The following is a 17647-nucleotide window of genomic DNA, read 5'->3' on the forward strand; positions in this document are numbered from 1 at the left end:
TTGAATAAGAGCAATTGACCTTCAAAAATTATAGAGGATTTTATGGTCATGTTAATCATTTCTGTTAAATTCATAATTAATTTATACATTTCAACGACCCACAATTCAATTGCAAGGTTTGTAAAATAAAGTATTTTATTTGTACCTGGATCAAATCTAGATAATAAATTAACGACTAATTTCTTTTTTTCTTTTTAATTTGTAGTAACGGTTTATTACGGGTTAAAATATTAAGAAATATTGAAAAATATTCAAATGGTTCAATTTAATTGGTCAGTTTATGTAAGAAATATTAAAAAATATTTTAAATGTCGTGAAATGGAAAATTTTTATTTTTTTTCTTCTGCAGATTAATTTGGTCGACTTTAATAAATTTTTTCTCGAGTTTCCCGACCTATAATTGTCCCCCATAACATGAAATATTTACGAATCTATTGCTTTGATCTAATGCATCATTTCTTTTTTTTTGAAAATCGTTTCTTCGAATTTTACTTAATTTAGTTAAAGCTAGTTTGACCATTAATATGATCTCGTGCCAACTACTTATATCTTTAATCACATTTATGACAAGAACTTCTGGTGAAGTAAAGCTGGTAAAGTTTTTGTCATTACATCAACTTTTATTTATATAACAATGTCATCTCAATACAGACTCTTATCTTTTATACGTAGATTTCAAATCTTATCACATTCAAATATAATATTATTATTTGGTACGTGTATCGTGTTTTGTGCTAAAAAAAGAAAATGTCGTTTTTGTTGGAAAAACTGAAACAAATTTAGTTAAATCGAATTTCTGATTTTTTACTTAACATAAGAAATTAAACTATTATTTGTAAATAAACATTCTCATTCATGTTTGAGTGATGTGAAGAAGTGAAATAGTAGAAGAATCAACCGGTTTGATGATTATTACGTTTTGAGCCTTTTCAACTGTGAATTTTTTTTTCATTGATAATAAATAAATAAATATCGCACTTTCAATTATTTTTATATTTTTCTTTATTTAAAAAATAACTCCGATATTATAAAAAAAAGTTATTCCGAGCTACTCTACCAAAAGTCTGTTTAAACTAAAATGACAATAAACTTAGAGACTGAGCATAATTTGTTTAACTCTTTCGAAATTATTTGCTTGCTATCACACGTCGTGCTATTCTATTTTTTTAGGCTCAGACGACAAGTTTGATTTTTTCTTCATTCAAGAAGTTCATATTTCAGCTGAACACATCCGCGTTTTTCAATTTAACCGACCAATTTTTGTTTTGTTACAGACTACTTTTGTGTCACAAGTGATACGGGATGTATTACACTTAATGATATACTTATTACAGGTATATAAAGCTGGAAAACTAATCGTGTAAGTTCAAACCGTTTCTCTAATCACCATTTATATGTACTGTACAAAATAAATTAAAAAACATAGTAGAAGAATAAGTCAGTTACAAGTTTTAATTCTAAAAATGAATGCTAAAAAAATTATATATTTCACACAATTTGATAAACTATATAATTCTTTTTTCTATTTATACATTGATGAAATTCTTTTATGATTTTCATCACTAATACTTGAAATTCTATTTTGATTATTACTAAAATCATCTAGGGGGATTTCTTCAGTTTGTAAAGATTCATTCGTACCATTTAAATTATTTGAATTATTAAAATAATTATCTGAATTAGTTCTCTTTTGGAAAATTCTTTTCATTGTATTGTTGGTTTTCCTTCTTATTGGTGCAAATGATATACCAGGTGGTGGAGTTGGTGGTTGATATTGATTTTGGTTATTTAATTGATCAAATATTTCTCTTCTATAATTATCTTCTTCATTTGATGAAGTATTTTGTTCATTCAGTTTTGTTTTTGGTGCACTTCCCATTGACATTCTATTTAACATATTTGTGGAATAAGAACTTACTTTTTGTCTATTTGGATCAGTTGGATCATAATTGAATGGGTAAGCGGCAAAATCTCCTCTTTGAACACATTCTCTAATAATATCAATATCTTTTGGCCAAAATATCTTTTGTACAAAATCATAAAAGAATCTAGGGATTAAACAACATAAAATACCAATAAACATACATGCCCAAAATGATGTCATTCCAAAGATTTCTGGTGCAGCTTTATAAAATTCTCCACTTGAAGATACTGTTGTAGTCCATAATCCAGTCCAAATGAAAATGATTAAAATTGAAATACAAACAATTAATGTAGTTAACCAATCCCATCTATATTGATGAAATAATAAATAACAATTACAGGAGATACAAGCAATACAAGTGACAATAACACCCATCCAAAATCTATGATCTACTGGTCTACCACTCATAACTGGAAAGGCCCTAAGGTATAACAAATATGGAAAGAAAAATGATATAGCTGATTGATAAAGACCATCAAGACAATAAATATAAAACTTCAAATCACTCATTTCACTTCTTAAAATTCCCGATCTGTATAATTGTGGTACTAACATACAAACTTTTGCATCAACATCTTGATCAAATATACCCAAAAAAATAATTGGTAATGAAGTAAAAGCTAAATTATAAAACATAAGATAAGTAAATTCAAAAAGATAAGTACCATCAAAATCACAATATATACCATACCAAAATAATGCAATATTAAAAATTATATTTTTGTAGAAAAAACTTGGAATCATTTCACTAAATCTTTTATAAGACCAACGTCCATGAGTTAATAATAATCTTGCTAAAAATCGAAATTGTCCTAATGCATAATCAGATGACATAACTGCTTGTCTACCTTCTTCACCTGCTATACCAACTCCAACATCAGCTGCTTGAATCATGGCTACATCATTTGATCCATCACCAATTGCTAAAGTCATAACATCAAGTGTGTCTTTAACTAACTTAACAACAGCTGCCTTTTGAGCTGGTGATACACGACAACATAAAACAGCTCGACATTTTTTACACAACAAAAGAAACTTTCTTTTGGTGTCTGGATTTAATAATGCAATTTTTAATGCATCACCATCAATAACAACACCATATCTTTCATCAGGTGGTGTATGATCATCAATAGCTGCTTCTTGTTCTTCAAATGATCCACTTGCTTTGAAATGTTTTTCAAGATAGTATGAAATAATAGTATCAATTATTTGAGCTTCAGCATTACCGAATCCAAAATTTAACCCTAAATTTTCAGTTTCTTCATCTGAATAAGCAGTTTTAATAACTAATAAATTCATATCATTACCTAACAAATTACATGAAAACCCAATATTTATAGCAGTTTCAACTTTATCACCAGTTAAAACCCATAATTTTATACCAGCATCAACTAACAACTGAATAGCATCGGGTACACCATCTTGTAATCTATCTTCAATTGCAGTACCACCCAACAATATTAATTCTCTTTCAATAGAATCAGCAACTGCTTCCATTTTATTTTCTCTATCTTCCAATGCAGAAGCAGCAATTTGATGCCGTTTATTCCATTCGATATATTGGTTCCATGATAATTCTCTTTCAGCTATACATAATGTTCTTAACCCTTCTGTTGCATATTCTTCTAAATGTTTTGCAGTAGATTCTAACATTGCTGGATCATTATATTCTTTTGAGAGTCTTTCATATATTATTGAATCTGCACCTTTACAAATAAGCAAAGCTCTTGGTTCATCGTTTAGGTTTTCACCAGGTATTTTAATAATACAACTCATTCTTTTTCTAGTTGAATTAAATTCAAGAGTGTTCAAAACCTGATATTCTTTTGTAGTTCCTAATTCATCAACTAAAAACCCTTTTTTGGTAGTACCTTTAAAATTAAAACCTAAAGATCTTGCAGTACCCACCAATGCAGCTTCATCTGGTGATTGAGCTTTTAAAATTAATTTATGAGGATTTTTATCACTTTGTTCCGTTAAAACAGAATGACATAAGGCTAATGCTAACATAAAATGATGATTTGCTTCTTCTTGTTGTTCACCTTTTGATCCCATCAAATCATCAATAAATTCCAGTGATACAAATGTTAATTCATCATCATAAGTGGAGTTTTTTGATATATCATGTAATTTTTCAATCATTTCTTGTTTATCTTGACGTATTAATTCTTTTTCATGTATAGCTTCAGTTTCAACATCTATTCCCATACGTTTACGTAAACCTGCCAATGCTTCAGTATAGGCACGTCCATATGAAACTCCATTAACTGTACATTTTTTAAATTCCATAACATTCTGAGTTAATGTACCTGTTTTATCACTAAATACATATTCAATTTGTCCTAAGTCATCACTTATAGACCAAGATTTTGGAGTACATGGGAAATCTAAATTTGGATAATACATCCCCACATCTGAATAAATGAAAAATGCTTGTGCAGTTTTAATAATTTCAATTGTAATATATAATGAAATTGGAACTAATGATTGATATAAAATTAATGCAACAAAGAACCCAACTAATCCATTTAGTGCTGGTGTACCTGCAATTGTACCAAATTCAAAATAATCTCTTGAAGTTCCATGTTTTGTATAATAAACCCCATTTACCACTGCTGAAATAAAACAAATTATAAACAATAATAAAAAATTTAGTAAGACGTAATAATTTAATTCTCTTGACATTCTTGATTGTTTTGTTGGTGTAACACCAGCATTTAACATAATTTTAGTATCATCACCAGTAAATACAACTATACCAATTACCCATTTAGTATTTCTTAAAAAACAACCACGCAACAAAAGATTATTAATTGTTATTGCTTCTTGTAATTCTTGTCCATCTCTTGCACTATATCTTAAATTACCCTCGTAGGAATACAAATTTGCATGTGGTCCTTCCGAATCAACTTGAAATGAATGATCCATTAAATCATCAGCTTTTGTAACTTTATCATTTACTGAAGAATATTTTAATGCTTGTTTAACTTTTAAATTTGTTTCACCATCAAGATTTTTTGTTTCCACAAAACAACAATTATCATCATCACTTGTTGATAATATTACTAAATCAGCTGGAATTTCATCGTTATTGTAAATCCTCAAAATATCTCCTACTTTAACATCTTTCCAATATTTTCTAACAAATTTTAAAGTTTTTGGAGTATAATGATGTTGATGACTTTCTCTACGTTGTTGTTGGAATGATTTACGTAATGTATCACCAAATGGATTAGTATCTTGAGCTGTGGTGGTTGGTGTTATTATATCACTATCAAATGATCTTCTACCTTGCTCTTCATTTATATTATTTTCTTCATTATACTTTTGCCTTATCTTATTGGCTCTTCCCTCTTTTGTTAAATTTCTTTTAGATGCTCCCCAAAATCTCATCATTTGCTTGGTGTTCCATTTCTTAAATTTTCTCCACCATGATATTTTTTCGTCATTAACATTTTGATTTTCATAATTATATGTTGAACTTTCATTAACTTGTTCCAAAATATGAGTATATTGATTATTAACCTCTAAATCAGTTACTGTTCTTCTTGAATCTTCTATTGCATCTTTAATAGCCGTTATTATTACAATTACAATTAATGGAACAGCTGCCAAAACAGGTGAAGGTACACCAAAAATATCAAATGCTCCCAATATAATCAACACTAAAAAGTATATATTCGCTATATTATGAAAAAATTGATTAAAAATATTTTTTGGTAAAAATGTTAATGGAGTATATTTTGTAGTTCTTATTTTATTTCTTGGATAATCCGTTATTGGTTTGCCAGATTCTGGATCTAAAAATTCTTCTGGTAATTCTCTGTTAAATACAACTGTTCTTTTTTCTTGTTTCCTATTTCTAAGATCTTGAGAATCTGGATCTATTATATCTGAATCAGAATCATTTCTATGCGATGGATCTGGAAAATCAACTGAATGGGTATTTGGTTTTCTTATTGATAATATTCTACCTCTTAACAGTTTATGATGATGATGATGATCTTTATCATGATGAATTGGATGTAGTATCTTTTTTAGCGTTTTAGATCGACTTACATTTTCCTTTTTAGGTCTTCCTTGTTTATTTCTTGTTGTTCCCCATCTATGTCTTTTTGTTGGTCCATCATGAGTCTCTAATTCTTGATCTTCTTCTTCTTCTTCTAGATCTCTTTCTAGATCTTTAGTATTTTCATGATCTTCAGTAATTTTTGTTGGTTTTTCATATAATTCATCTTCTAGTATAGTATCATATTGATCAAGAAATGGCGATTTAGGTTGTTTTGATGTAGAATTATTTGACAGTGATGAAGTTGGTGGAGTATTTGGTATATATGAATTATGACCATTATTAACATGGTTATTATTATTATTATCTGATGGTAATTGAAATCTTAATGAAGAAGATCTACCACCTTCAAATTTATCAGTATTTAATTGAGGTGTTGGAGGAATAGAATCATCACTAAATGTATTATCTATATTTGGAGTATAAGGATTTATATTAAAATGTTCTTCATTTGGTGATTGTAAAATTGATGAATGATCTGTTTCAAAACTTTCATTTGGATCTTGAAATGGACTTAACTGATTATTATTATTATTACTATCACTATTATTATTATTCTTATTATTTCTATTTTTTGATAATTTACCAAAATTAGGCATTATTCACAATAATTTGATAAATAATCTCAAAAAATAGAAACCAATAAATAATAAAAATTGGTTGTCAAAATTGTCCCTTCAAATTATTTAATAAAAAAAAAAATTTGGTTTCTAAAATCAATAATATATTATTAAATTAAAATTAAAATTAAAATTAAAGTAATAAAACTTGAAAAAAAAAAAAAGATCTCTCTCTTTAATAATAAATTTTTATTAATTTAAACCGATCTGCCAAAAAATATATAATAAAATGTAATTTTATAATATAAAATAATAATATTATTAATTCTATTATAACAAAAAAGTACTATTTGTTCCACTTTATATTTTTGATCTTTACTTTGATATTGATGATGTTATGAATTGAATAAAAGTCATATATATTTGAATATATATATATATATAGATATATTGTATCAAACTATTTTAAATATGAAATTTATAAATCTTAATTGAAAAAATATATTAAAATAAAATTAAAATTTAAAACTTTAATAGATGAAGAGTTTTTTAAATTCAATGATGATAAATGAATAATCTTATACAATTGTTAATGTTAAACAAATTTTATAGATTGAAATATATAATTATGATATAATTGTTAATGATGATGAATAATAATAAAATCAATGATGAATAATCAATAATATTCAATGAATGATGATGATGAATACTTTTAAAGAATAAAATCTTCGTAATTTTAAAACCAAAATATTAATTAAATAATTAAAATATTTAATTCCGAGTATTTTTGTGTTTAACTAAAATAGACAAAAATACGGATATATTATTTGTGAAAAAGCTTTTCTTAGATTTGATATAAAATGTTAAGGGGTCTTTTTTGAATTAGAATTTTATATTTTATAGAAAATAAAATCTATAGTTTACTAAATAGATCTATAATTATAGCCCTTCTTAAGCTCCCGCTATGGAATAATTTTATGATAGCATATATCATATTAAAGGATTATATTACTGAAAATTAATTATGAATCCTCGTCATTTAAATTAAGGAATAAACGGTTATAACAGAATTTTTTTTATTTTGTAAGATTTTTTTTCTTTTTTATTTTTAGTAACTTAATTTTTTTTAGTTTCTTAATTTTAATTTTTTTTTTACAACCAAATTTTATACCATTTGCAATACGTTTTTTTCTTCATTGCTTTTAGGGATAGGTTATTACCAAAAGTAGTGGGATTGGATTGGTTGTATAAAAAGTATTTTAAATTTACATAACCAATAGATTAATGAAAAGAAATCGTAATTCAACCAGTAATGGGATTACTTACATTTAAATTATAGCCGTTTATTTTGCATACTTAGAAACAAGCTTTATACTAAATTTGATCTAAACTAAATTTATCAAGATCTTTCAAATGCTCTCACTAGATTCGTAGGGGGGCACAACATTTGATAAATTTGGTTCAGCCTTAATTGTTGATAAACCCAAACTTTAAAGTTTGATCATAAACTTTGTAGTGCTTGAACTTCTCTTTTCAAGTATTAATTGAAGCTATACAAGCCCTCATGGAAGAACTTTTTGTCAGGATTTTGCTACTCGATATGTTTACTGGAAAAGTTGTTATAAATCGTAACCTCATTTGGGATTTCAGTACTTTTCTGATAGAATAAAAAGGGACACCAAATATCCGAATTCGGATAATTTAAACTCTTAACTGTTATATTTGTATATTATTAACCAGTTAATTTGCACTAAATTCTACTAAAATTGACCACATGAGGCTTTAGCAAAAGCCATGATGCGAACATACGAAATTCGGGGACTTTGCTTTAAGCGTCGACCGCTTTTTAGTTTTATGGAACAAACTCCAAAGTGAAGTTTTGTAAATGGTTTAAGTGACCACAAAACAAAGCCAATTTGATTCAGAACTAACTTATAGCCAATTCCAAATGATAATATTTTTTCAAAGTAATATTCATTCTAATTCATTATTAATGCACTATTCAACCTATTTAAATTTAATACAACAGATTTTTTATTCTTTATTTGTAGCATACTTAACAGTCCATTCTTGAGCAACTTGTACAGCTTTTTTTTCATCTTTTTTCCAATCTTCAGCAACATCATTAGCTAAAGGATCATCAGGATTAGGAGCACCCAAAAGAGCTTGTATACTTAATAAAATAGTTCTAATTTGTAAAGCAGGTGACCAATTATCTTTTAAAACATCTAAACAAATTCTACCTAATTTATCAATATTTGGATGATATATTTTAGTTAAAAATCTAACTTTTGGTGCACACATTGGATAATCATCTGGTAAATATAATTCTAAATTAAATATACCATTTGCATAAGGTGATTGATTTGGACCATCTATTGTAACATTAAAATGTCGAAGATTATCTTCTGATGGGATTGCTGTTATACCTGGTACTGGATCACTTACAAGACGTTCTGTTTCTTTAAGTATTCTTTTTGGAAGTGCTGCCATATTTTATTTGAAGTTGTGATTATAAATAAATTGTGGAGAATTTTGAAATTGAATTAATTTTGAATGAAATAGATGTAGAATTGTTGGTGTTTTTAATATCAAATAAAAGCTGCTGTTTAATGATGTATTCTTGATATGCTATAGTTATTGAATCAACTAAATGATGTTTCAGGTTAGACTTTTAAATCTGTTATTGATAACAATTAGTATTAGCGTCAACCAACTTTTTATTTTTTATAAATCGATAGGTCGTGTGAGTTTGAGATTATTTTATATTAGTAGCAGGTTACTAAATTAATAAATATGAATATGCAATATAAGTAAAATTTATTAAAGAATATTAAAGATCAATTCATAGATGACAATATAGAATAACTATCAAAACAATTAAAGCGATAAATAAAACTGACATTCATTCATATAACAGCACCGATTCCCAAGAATGAGGCAAAATCTACCACAAGGTTCACCAATGACCCATAAATTCATAGTTGGTACTATTGCAATATTTTTAGGAGCTTATGTTACATATAAAGCAGGTTCAGATTTTCAATTTGTTAAATTTGAACCTCATTCACCAGAAGAAATAGAGAAACGTAAACGAGAAAAATTTCAAACTAAAATGACTGTTAAAGATACTACTACTTTAGATTTAACTCCTGAAGCAAAGGAAAGAATTATGAAGAAAGTTAGAGAAAAACAACAATTGGAGCAACAACAAAAGGAACAAGAGACAAAATAATTTAAGGGTTTCATAAACTGAAAAACGGCCTACTGTACTGGAAGTTATGAACGAAGATGGAACTGGTAGAATTTCACAACGCGTGGTATAGATTATTGATAATTGATTCACCATTGGTCTGGACCGGTCAATCTGGCAACTTTTTCAAAAGATAGATTTAAGAATACTGGAGAAAAGACTACGGCTAGTATATAGTATACTTAGACACATATTATTGAGAATGGATCAATAGCTGAGTACATAGTATATAGTACGTAATTAATCCGTACAAAATTTGGTAGCCCCTTCAATTGAAAACCTGTCTTTATGTAAATCGAAATTCGTGAACAACAACAACTTTTTAATAGTCAAACAACACTTTAAAAAACAATTCTACACAATGGACTCGTTTTCAGATTCTGGTGAACTATATCTGATTAGATACCAATTTTATACAAACCAACATCAAAAAGTCACAGAATATAATTTGCAAGATTTTTCACCAGAAAACCAATTAAAAGTACTTGAATATCAAATTAGATCAACAATAGAATTAAATTTAGATGCTTCAACCCTCATAGAAAATGGACGTACTATTTTCCCAGATGATGGGAATGTGTTTCAATTATTACAAGCATGGAATGACTTAAATGATTTTGGAACTGATGATTCAACATATTTTGAAGATTTAAAAGAAGCAAAATTTGAATTACAAGCTATATTAACTACTTTTTATTTAATTAAATTTGAAAAAGATTTTGATCAAGGAATACAATTTTTAAATAATTATCTAGAAAATTTAAATATTTCTACAAAATATAATGAAATTGAGATTTTCTTAGTGTTAATTCAATTAAATTCAATAAAAGGAAATTATTCAAAAGTTAAAACCATATTTATGCAATTAAATCAATTTCCAGATTTTGTAAGAGATAATATAATTTATCAAATTATAGAAAGTTGGTATAAATCAATTCAAAATGGTTCAGAAAATTTAAATAATTGTTTTTATTTTTATGATGAAATTTTAAATAATTCATTTAATGATGATGATTTAAAGGGGAAAATTCATAATTTATTAATATTATTTATTTTAAATTTACAATTAAAACATTATCCTGAATCTCAAGAAATTTTAAAACAAATTGAAAATTTAAAATTAGATAATAATGAAAATGATATAAAGATTAAAGATGAAGAATTTGATGATTTATTAGCAAATAAAATAACTTTTGATAGATTAATTAATTTTGGTAATGATTCAGATAAATTATTAGAAGAGTTGAAAAATATTAATAGTGATCATGAATTAATTAAGGATGAAGAAGCTAAAAACGAATTATTTGATTCTATAGTTTCCAAATATCAAACAACTCCTGTATAGGATATAGTAACTACAATCATTAAATACAAAAAAAAAGAAGTCATATTAAAATTGTAGAGAATACATATAAACGATTTATATGTAGCTAGATAGAAACCAATACTCACCACCAAGAACCACCTCTTTTAATCTTCTTCAACTTGTATTACATCACCATTTTCATTTAATTTTGAACCTTCAGCTAATATTCTTTTTTCAATTTCTTTTAATTCATTTTCTCTTTCTAATAATTCTTGTCTTTTTGTTATTAAATCTTGATGAACTCTTTCTTCAAATTTTTTTAATCTTTCTTCTTCTAATTTAATTTGTTCTTCTTTCATTAAATAATCTGAAGATTGACCATTTTTAGATTGATTTTCTTGATTATTATGATGTAAATATCCATTACCATTTGTTGACCCATGTCCATTATTACTACCATTTAATTCAAAATTTTGTTGACTTGTTGTAGTATAAGATCTATAACTACCATCTTCTTCTGAATTATTTTTATTCATATATTGGAAAGTTTTACCTGATAATGCTTCAGTTCTATAATTTTCATAAATTTGATCATGAGTAATATCCTTGAATTCATTTAAATGTGTAATTAACAAGACATTTTTCAAAATAGTAAAATCATTAAAATCTGAATTATCAATATTAATTGGTTTAAATTCTTTATTTAATACTCTTAATTTAATAATATCATCAACATCAACATCTTCATCAGTGGTTGTTGTATTAGGGTTTCCATTACCACTTGGATTTCTTCTATATTCATTAGCTCCAATAACTGCAAATGGTAATAAAGAATTTAAATATTTATTATATTCAATAATTTCATCATCAATATAATCAGATTCATATTCATATTCATTAAATTTATAATAATTAATACCATATTTATTTAAATCTTCTAAAATTAATTGTTTATTTAATTTTAATTCTGAAGGAGTTAATGAATCAGCTTTTGAAATAATTGGTATAATATTAACTAAATTATTTATATGTTTTAAAAATTTAATATCAATTTCACTTAATCCATGACCAGTTGGATTAATTAAATAAATCAAAATATGAATTCTACCATCTTTAAATCTTGGATTTCTTTTAACTCTTGATTCTTCCAATAAAACTTCATCAAATTGATGTCTTATAAAATCAACAATAACTCTAAAATCATCATTACAATTTATTTGATTTGCAAAATTTGGAGTATCAATAATATTTAAATTTATTTTATGACCTTCATTATCTTCTAATTCAACATTTTCATTTCTTAAAGTTAATTTTCTTTGAAAAGGATCTTGATTTATTGTTGAAGAAGTTTGTACAATTGAATTACCTCCACATAATGTATTAATTAATGTTGATCTACCAGAACCACTTTCTCCAACGATCATTATAGAAAAATTAATTGATTTTTTTAAAATTTTTCTTTTTCTTAAAGCTGATGATGATATATTATTATCTATTGAGCAGTTCATTTTGAATGTAGTTGTTGTTGAATTGGTTTACGAATGTTGTTGAAATTTAGTTAAAAAAAAAGAAGTAATAAATTTTAAAAAGGAATGTGATAAACAGTAAATGGTATACTTGATATGATTTAATTGATATGGATGATTTATATATGAAAATGTTCTGATTAACAGATTGTATTAAGATCAGAATCTGACCAAATCTAAATAAAATAATTTATTGAAATGTTTAATTAAATAATATTCTAATAAAACACACAATTCAATAAAATAAAAATAAAAATAAAAAAATAAAAATTTTGATTTGAAACAAAAAATAAAATAATATTAATACTTTAGAACATCCATACATCAATATTGAAATCTTATATTGAATACACGTCTAATAGAATCAATATTTAGTTAGGACCAAGCAATAAATTTAGATTATCAAAGAAACTAGGAAAGTAAGAATATAGTATCATTGCATAATGATTGAGTAAATTAGTTCAAAAAGAACTTTCCTATTACATGTAGTTGCATTTGTTATCAATTACAAAAACTGGTTCGATAATCATACGCGTTTCATATTCAAATTTTATATGATTATTTCAATTTCGTAGCTAGTTCTAAAAATATTTCTTTAATCAAAAAAATAATACCAATATGAAATACATTTAAATTCACTGATAAAATCAATGGTGGTTTAGCTTTTAGAGTAATCAACTGAATTTTCAATGGTTGTAACGTCACCGTCAGTGTAGAACTCCAAATCCTTTGTGTGGTTTTGAAAATTTTAGACGGCAAACTTTTCAAGACTGTCATAATAATCAATAAAGCCTTTTGAGTGTAATTTGTATGAGGCAAGTCGCTTCGACTCTTCAACTTAATTAGATATTACGATATTATTTCATTCGTACCTCAACTTATAAGACATAATTTTTAGTGCACAAAATCTAGATCTTTCTATATTTCGCAACTGTGAAGAACTTGGACCACTTACTTTTACTCATCAAATATGTTATTACAAACAATACTTAGACAATCAAAAACGACTCAATTGTTTTCATTCAAACAACAATTTAGACTTTTAACTAAATATTCCAAAAATCCAAAAATTTTTATTCATGAAAACCCTCCAAAACATTTTAATTTCTCATTATCATCAAAACCAGAAGCAATAACCATAGGTTCATCAACTTCAAATGATCCAACCCCACAAGATTTTAAAATAAATGATCAATTCAAGCAATTACTAGATAAGACATTTGAAACTAAAATATATGATGATTTTTCATTTATAATGGAAGCAGGTACAAATGCTGATTCATTTATGCCAATTTATGATTTTAGAGAAATTCCAGAATATTCAAGACGTCCTTATATTGAAGATGTATTTGGTTATGTACAAGTTGATAGTAAAGGTAAAATTCAACCACAAAGTTGGCAAAAAAATGAAATGTATCAAATTTGTAGTGGTAAAACTGGATTACCTCATTTTAGTGAGTATATGTATGAAACATTACAAGAAGAATGTGAAAAATGAAGAAACTTCAGAGAGTTAGAACAAGGTATAGAGACTAATTGATAAAATTATCTATAAAATTGTCCATATACTTATTATCTATTTACTTGTCTATTATAGATTTTATAAATTTAACAACATCAATTAATTCTTCTTCACTTGTAGAATGAGCTACTCCACTATAACTATGAAAATTTAAATTTTTAAAACCCAATTTTTTATAAAATTCACTTGTTTGTTTACCATAATCATAATTTATCATTGGATCAACAGTACCATGACCTTGAAAAATTGGAGTATCATAATTTATATCTTTTGTATGTCTTGAAGTAACTTCATCACTAACTCCACAAAATCCTGATAATGCAATACATCCACCAATTTTAATTTTCAATAAAGTTAATGTTGCTAAAGATATAGCAGCACCTTGACTAAATCCACCAATTATAATTTTATCAGCTGGTACGTTAAATTTATTAATTTGTTCATCAACTAATCCTTTTAATACTTCACAACTTTTAAAAAAACCATCAACATCTTGTTTTGCTTTTGCTGTACCAAATTCATAAATATCAAACCATGCGGGCATATTATATCCATTATTTGCAGTTATTGGAATTGTTGGTGCATTTGGAAATACATAATTTATTGATTTTGATTCTGGTATTAATTTAGTTTGTTCAATTAATTGAGCCATCCAACTCCAACCTGAACCTGAATCACCTAATCCATGAACCATTATTATTGCTGCTTTTGCAGGTAAAACTGTTGCATTTATTCTAATTGCTGAAACACTCATTGTATTTATTGTATTTATAGTGAATAAAAAACTGTTAAAGTATTTGAATAATAAAACTAAGAGTAAAATCTTGAAATATATTTGTCTTTAAGTATGATGTTGTAGTTTGATTGATCTCAATTGACTAATATATATTATTTGTTTTGAAGTTTAAGCTGATATTTTATGGAATATATAGAATTTCTCTGTGTAACTATTTGAGTTTGAAATATTACCGATATGTCGTGTCCAATTCAAATTTGTAAAACAAGAGTAAAGCTTAGTAAAATTTGTAATCAATATGATTTTTTTTATGTATGCCCTTTATCTATGAGGTAATGATGAGTAAAAAGTATTCAAAGTCAATTACTGCATATCTTGATAAAAGATATTTCAGATATTAGTCTAATCAATGAATTTTTTGTCGTCTTCTTAAAAATTGTAATAATTTAGCTGCAAAATTAACAGTAATTTTAGTAAGCAATGAAATTAATTATAATAAACAAAAACAAAATCAACTGATGGTGATTTATCCATGCAGTGAAAGTTACACCAATACCACTTACAACCAAATGCCTCTTTATTAGGAGACATTAGTAATAATGACAATTTTTTGTCGTATATTTATTGATTGTAGGACTTGGGTTTGCGGAAAATTTTCAATTTATTCATTGATGACATAGGTGTGTGGCTAATTCTTTCAAGATTCTGTTGTGTACCAAGGATTTGAAAACATTATTTTTACTAACGTTTTGATACTTGTTATAAACTGTCAAACTATGAGACTAGCTAAAATCATATTTAATAATAAATTTAAAAACTTTTGAAATATATAAATATTTAAGATGTAGAATCCCAAAATTGATAAATCTAAAATTAATTTTGTTTGAATCATATCTAATTTGATTAATTTAGATATTTTCTTTAATTTCAGATTTTTGATATTATGAAAATAAAACTATGATATTTAAAGTTTTTAAAGTTTAAATTAAAATAGAATATGGAGTTCATACTTAATTTATAAATTTTCATTACATCACAATTAGATTATTAATTTCATAAGCAAAACAATGTTAGGTAGGTGTATAGCTTTTTTGTAATTTTCAAATAAATTTTGGATCAATTGTTATATTAATTTTTTAATTTACGAGAAATTCATTTTAAATATTCCAGACGTTACAAAAAATAAAATATGGGGAAAAGTGAATAATGATTGTTAATACGAAGATCTGTCTACGTTCCCAACATCATAAAACTCCAACATTTATTGTACACTCTTAAAAACTATTATTAGTTTTGAAAAGAAGAAACTCATAAGCTTAAAAATATTGTTTATAAAATATTGAACAATTTCAAGACAGACGGATATACCATTTTCGATTAGTAATTTTATTTAGAACATTTTAATTTAAAATTAAATTTTATTGTTTTCAAGTTTTATTTTTGTTAATTTGATAAACTTATTTGAATAATAAGCTAATCTAGAAATGCTAAGAAAAAATAAAGTTGTACGCATATCAAAAAAAATTACTTCATAGTGAACTAAACTATAAAATTTAAAAACTTAATAATTCAATATGACTTAGATTTAAAATAATTGATCATTTAAATTTTGATCGTAAATAAAGAATTATAAAAGAAGTTATTAATAGTACTGATTTTCAGGCGTTTTTGTCTCAGATTATAAAAAAGAACAATCTAGATTAGGTTGTAAATTGTTGTCAACCACCTGTAAAATAAATAAATAATAAATCAAAAAACTTCCATATACGGCTGTATACAAACAAATATTGAATATAATAAAATAAAAAAAGTATAATTAAATAAGGGAGAAATTATTATAAAACTAAGTATTGAATTAAAATCACAAAAACCAAAAACATTATTAATTTTTGATCATCAATAAATTTTGAAATTATTATGAATTCATTTTCAAATTTATTATTATTATCAATAATCTCTTCGTTTCCTTATATTGATATAGCTGTTCGATAAATATAATAAAAATAAGAATAATAACGGTATTATTTATTAATCATTTAATGACTTCTTTGAGCTAATCAATAACTATTTTTATCACCAAATACTTCTATATAATTGACTTATTATATAATGGATACGAAAGTTTATAAAACGATTTTTTTTCCGGACCATTTACTAATAATAAATGTTCGTTTAGTTGTTTATTCCTCAATTAATTATTTTAAGTACAGTATTAGTTAAACTTTTTAATTGAAAAAACCTGCAATTTCAACCAATTGATTAACCAAAATGAGATTTAATCTTGAGAGCTAATTAGTTCTGTATATAAAAACACCATATGCATTCACTTATGACGCAGATCTAAAACTTAAATCCTGAATTCAAATTTTCTAAAAATTCTTTTAATCTCCTCAAAAAATTCTAATCTTTTAAATATTCAGTAATTCGAACAATAACAATTTTTTAAGAAAATGGGAAAGATCTTAGTTTTAATACATTGACAATAAGTTTGATAAAAGTTTTTTGGTAATATTCAATTATTATTTGCAGAATTACAATTAAATGATCAACATATTATTTAAGTAAAACTACATTAATATACTTTTAAAGTTACGATATTATTATTTTTGATTAAAATTAAGGGTTTTATTCTTTTATTATTTATTTTGATATAAACCATAATTTAATTAAATAGATATTTAGTATTGTCACAGTCTAAGAAAATTTGAATATAGCCTTTCTTTACAACTTGAATTAAAATTAATTTAT

The 17647-nt window shown here is 25.4% G+C and overlaps 7 protein-coding genes across 7 annotated transcripts; 3 read left to right on the top strand and 4 right to left on the bottom strand. All coding sequences in view use genetic code 12, as the record gives it.

Moving 5' to 3' along the window:
- Positions 1 to 1522: 1522 nt before the first annotated feature.
- KGF54_001036 (aminophospholipid-translocating P4-type ATPase) lies at positions 1523 to 6592 on the bottom strand (the record flags this gene model as incomplete). The annotated part of the gene is made up of 1 exon (XM_051761361.1): positions 1523 to 6592. The coding sequence occupies one exon, from the start codon at positions 6590 to 6592 to the stop codon at positions 1523 to 1525; it is 5070 nt and encodes a 1689-aa protein (XP_051622250.1).
- A 1998-nt stretch (positions 6593 to 8590) lies between these two features.
- Positions 8591 to 9049, bottom strand: KGF54_001037 (E2 ubiquitin-conjugating protein; the record flags this gene model as incomplete). The annotated part of the gene is made up of 1 exon (XM_051761362.1): positions 8591 to 9049. The coding sequence occupies one exon, from the start codon at positions 9047 to 9049 to the stop codon at positions 8591 to 8593; it is 459 nt and encodes a 152-aa protein (XP_051622251.1).
- A 442-nt stretch (positions 9050 to 9491) lies between these two features.
- KGF54_001038 (uncharacterized protein) lies at positions 9492 to 9791 on the top strand (the record flags this gene model as incomplete). The annotated part of the gene is made up of 1 exon (XM_051761363.1): positions 9492 to 9791. The coding sequence occupies one exon, from the start codon at positions 9492 to 9494 to the stop codon at positions 9789 to 9791; it is 300 nt and encodes a 99-aa protein (XP_051622252.1).
- Positions 9792 to 10170: 379 nt separating this feature from the next.
- On the top strand, positions 10171 to 11154 carry KGF54_001039 (coatomer subunit epsilon; the record flags this gene model as incomplete). Its single annotated transcript, XM_051761364.1, has 1 exon — positions 10171 to 11154. One exon carries the CDS (start codon positions 10171 to 10173, stop codon positions 11152 to 11154), a length of 984 nt encoding a protein of 327 aa, XP_051622253.1.
- A 125-nt stretch (positions 11155 to 11279) lies between these two features.
- CDC11 (septin) lies at positions 11280 to 12623 on the bottom strand (the record flags this gene model as incomplete). The annotated part of the gene is made up of 1 exon (XM_051761366.1): positions 11280 to 12623. One exon carries the CDS (start codon positions 12621 to 12623, stop codon positions 11280 to 11282), a length of 1344 nt encoding a protein of 447 aa, XP_051622254.1.
- A 988-nt stretch (positions 12624 to 13611) lies between these two features.
- KGF54_001041 (uncharacterized protein) lies at positions 13612 to 14139 on the top strand (the record flags this gene model as incomplete). Its single annotated transcript, XM_051761367.1, has 1 exon — positions 13612 to 14139. The coding sequence occupies one exon, from the start codon at positions 13612 to 13614 to the stop codon at positions 14137 to 14139; it is 528 nt and encodes a 175-aa protein (XP_051622255.1).
- Positions 14140 to 14221: 82 nt separating this feature from the next.
- KGF54_001042 (palmitoyl-(protein) hydrolase) lies at positions 14222 to 14917 on the bottom strand (the record flags this gene model as incomplete). The annotated part of the gene is made up of 1 exon (XM_051761368.1): positions 14222 to 14917. One exon carries the CDS (start codon positions 14915 to 14917, stop codon positions 14222 to 14224), a length of 696 nt encoding a protein of 231 aa, XP_051622256.1.
- Between the last annotated feature and the right edge of the window lie 2730 nt (positions 14918 to 17647).

Source organism: Candida jiufengensis (genome assembly GCF_024610255.1).
Source record: "Candida jiufengensis strain CBS 10846 chromosome Unknown scaffold7, whole genome shotgun sequence".
In the NCBI taxonomy this organism is placed as follows: Eukaryota; Fungi; Ascomycota; class Pichiomycetes; order Serinales; family Debaryomycetaceae; genus Lodderomyces; species Lodderomyces jiufengensis.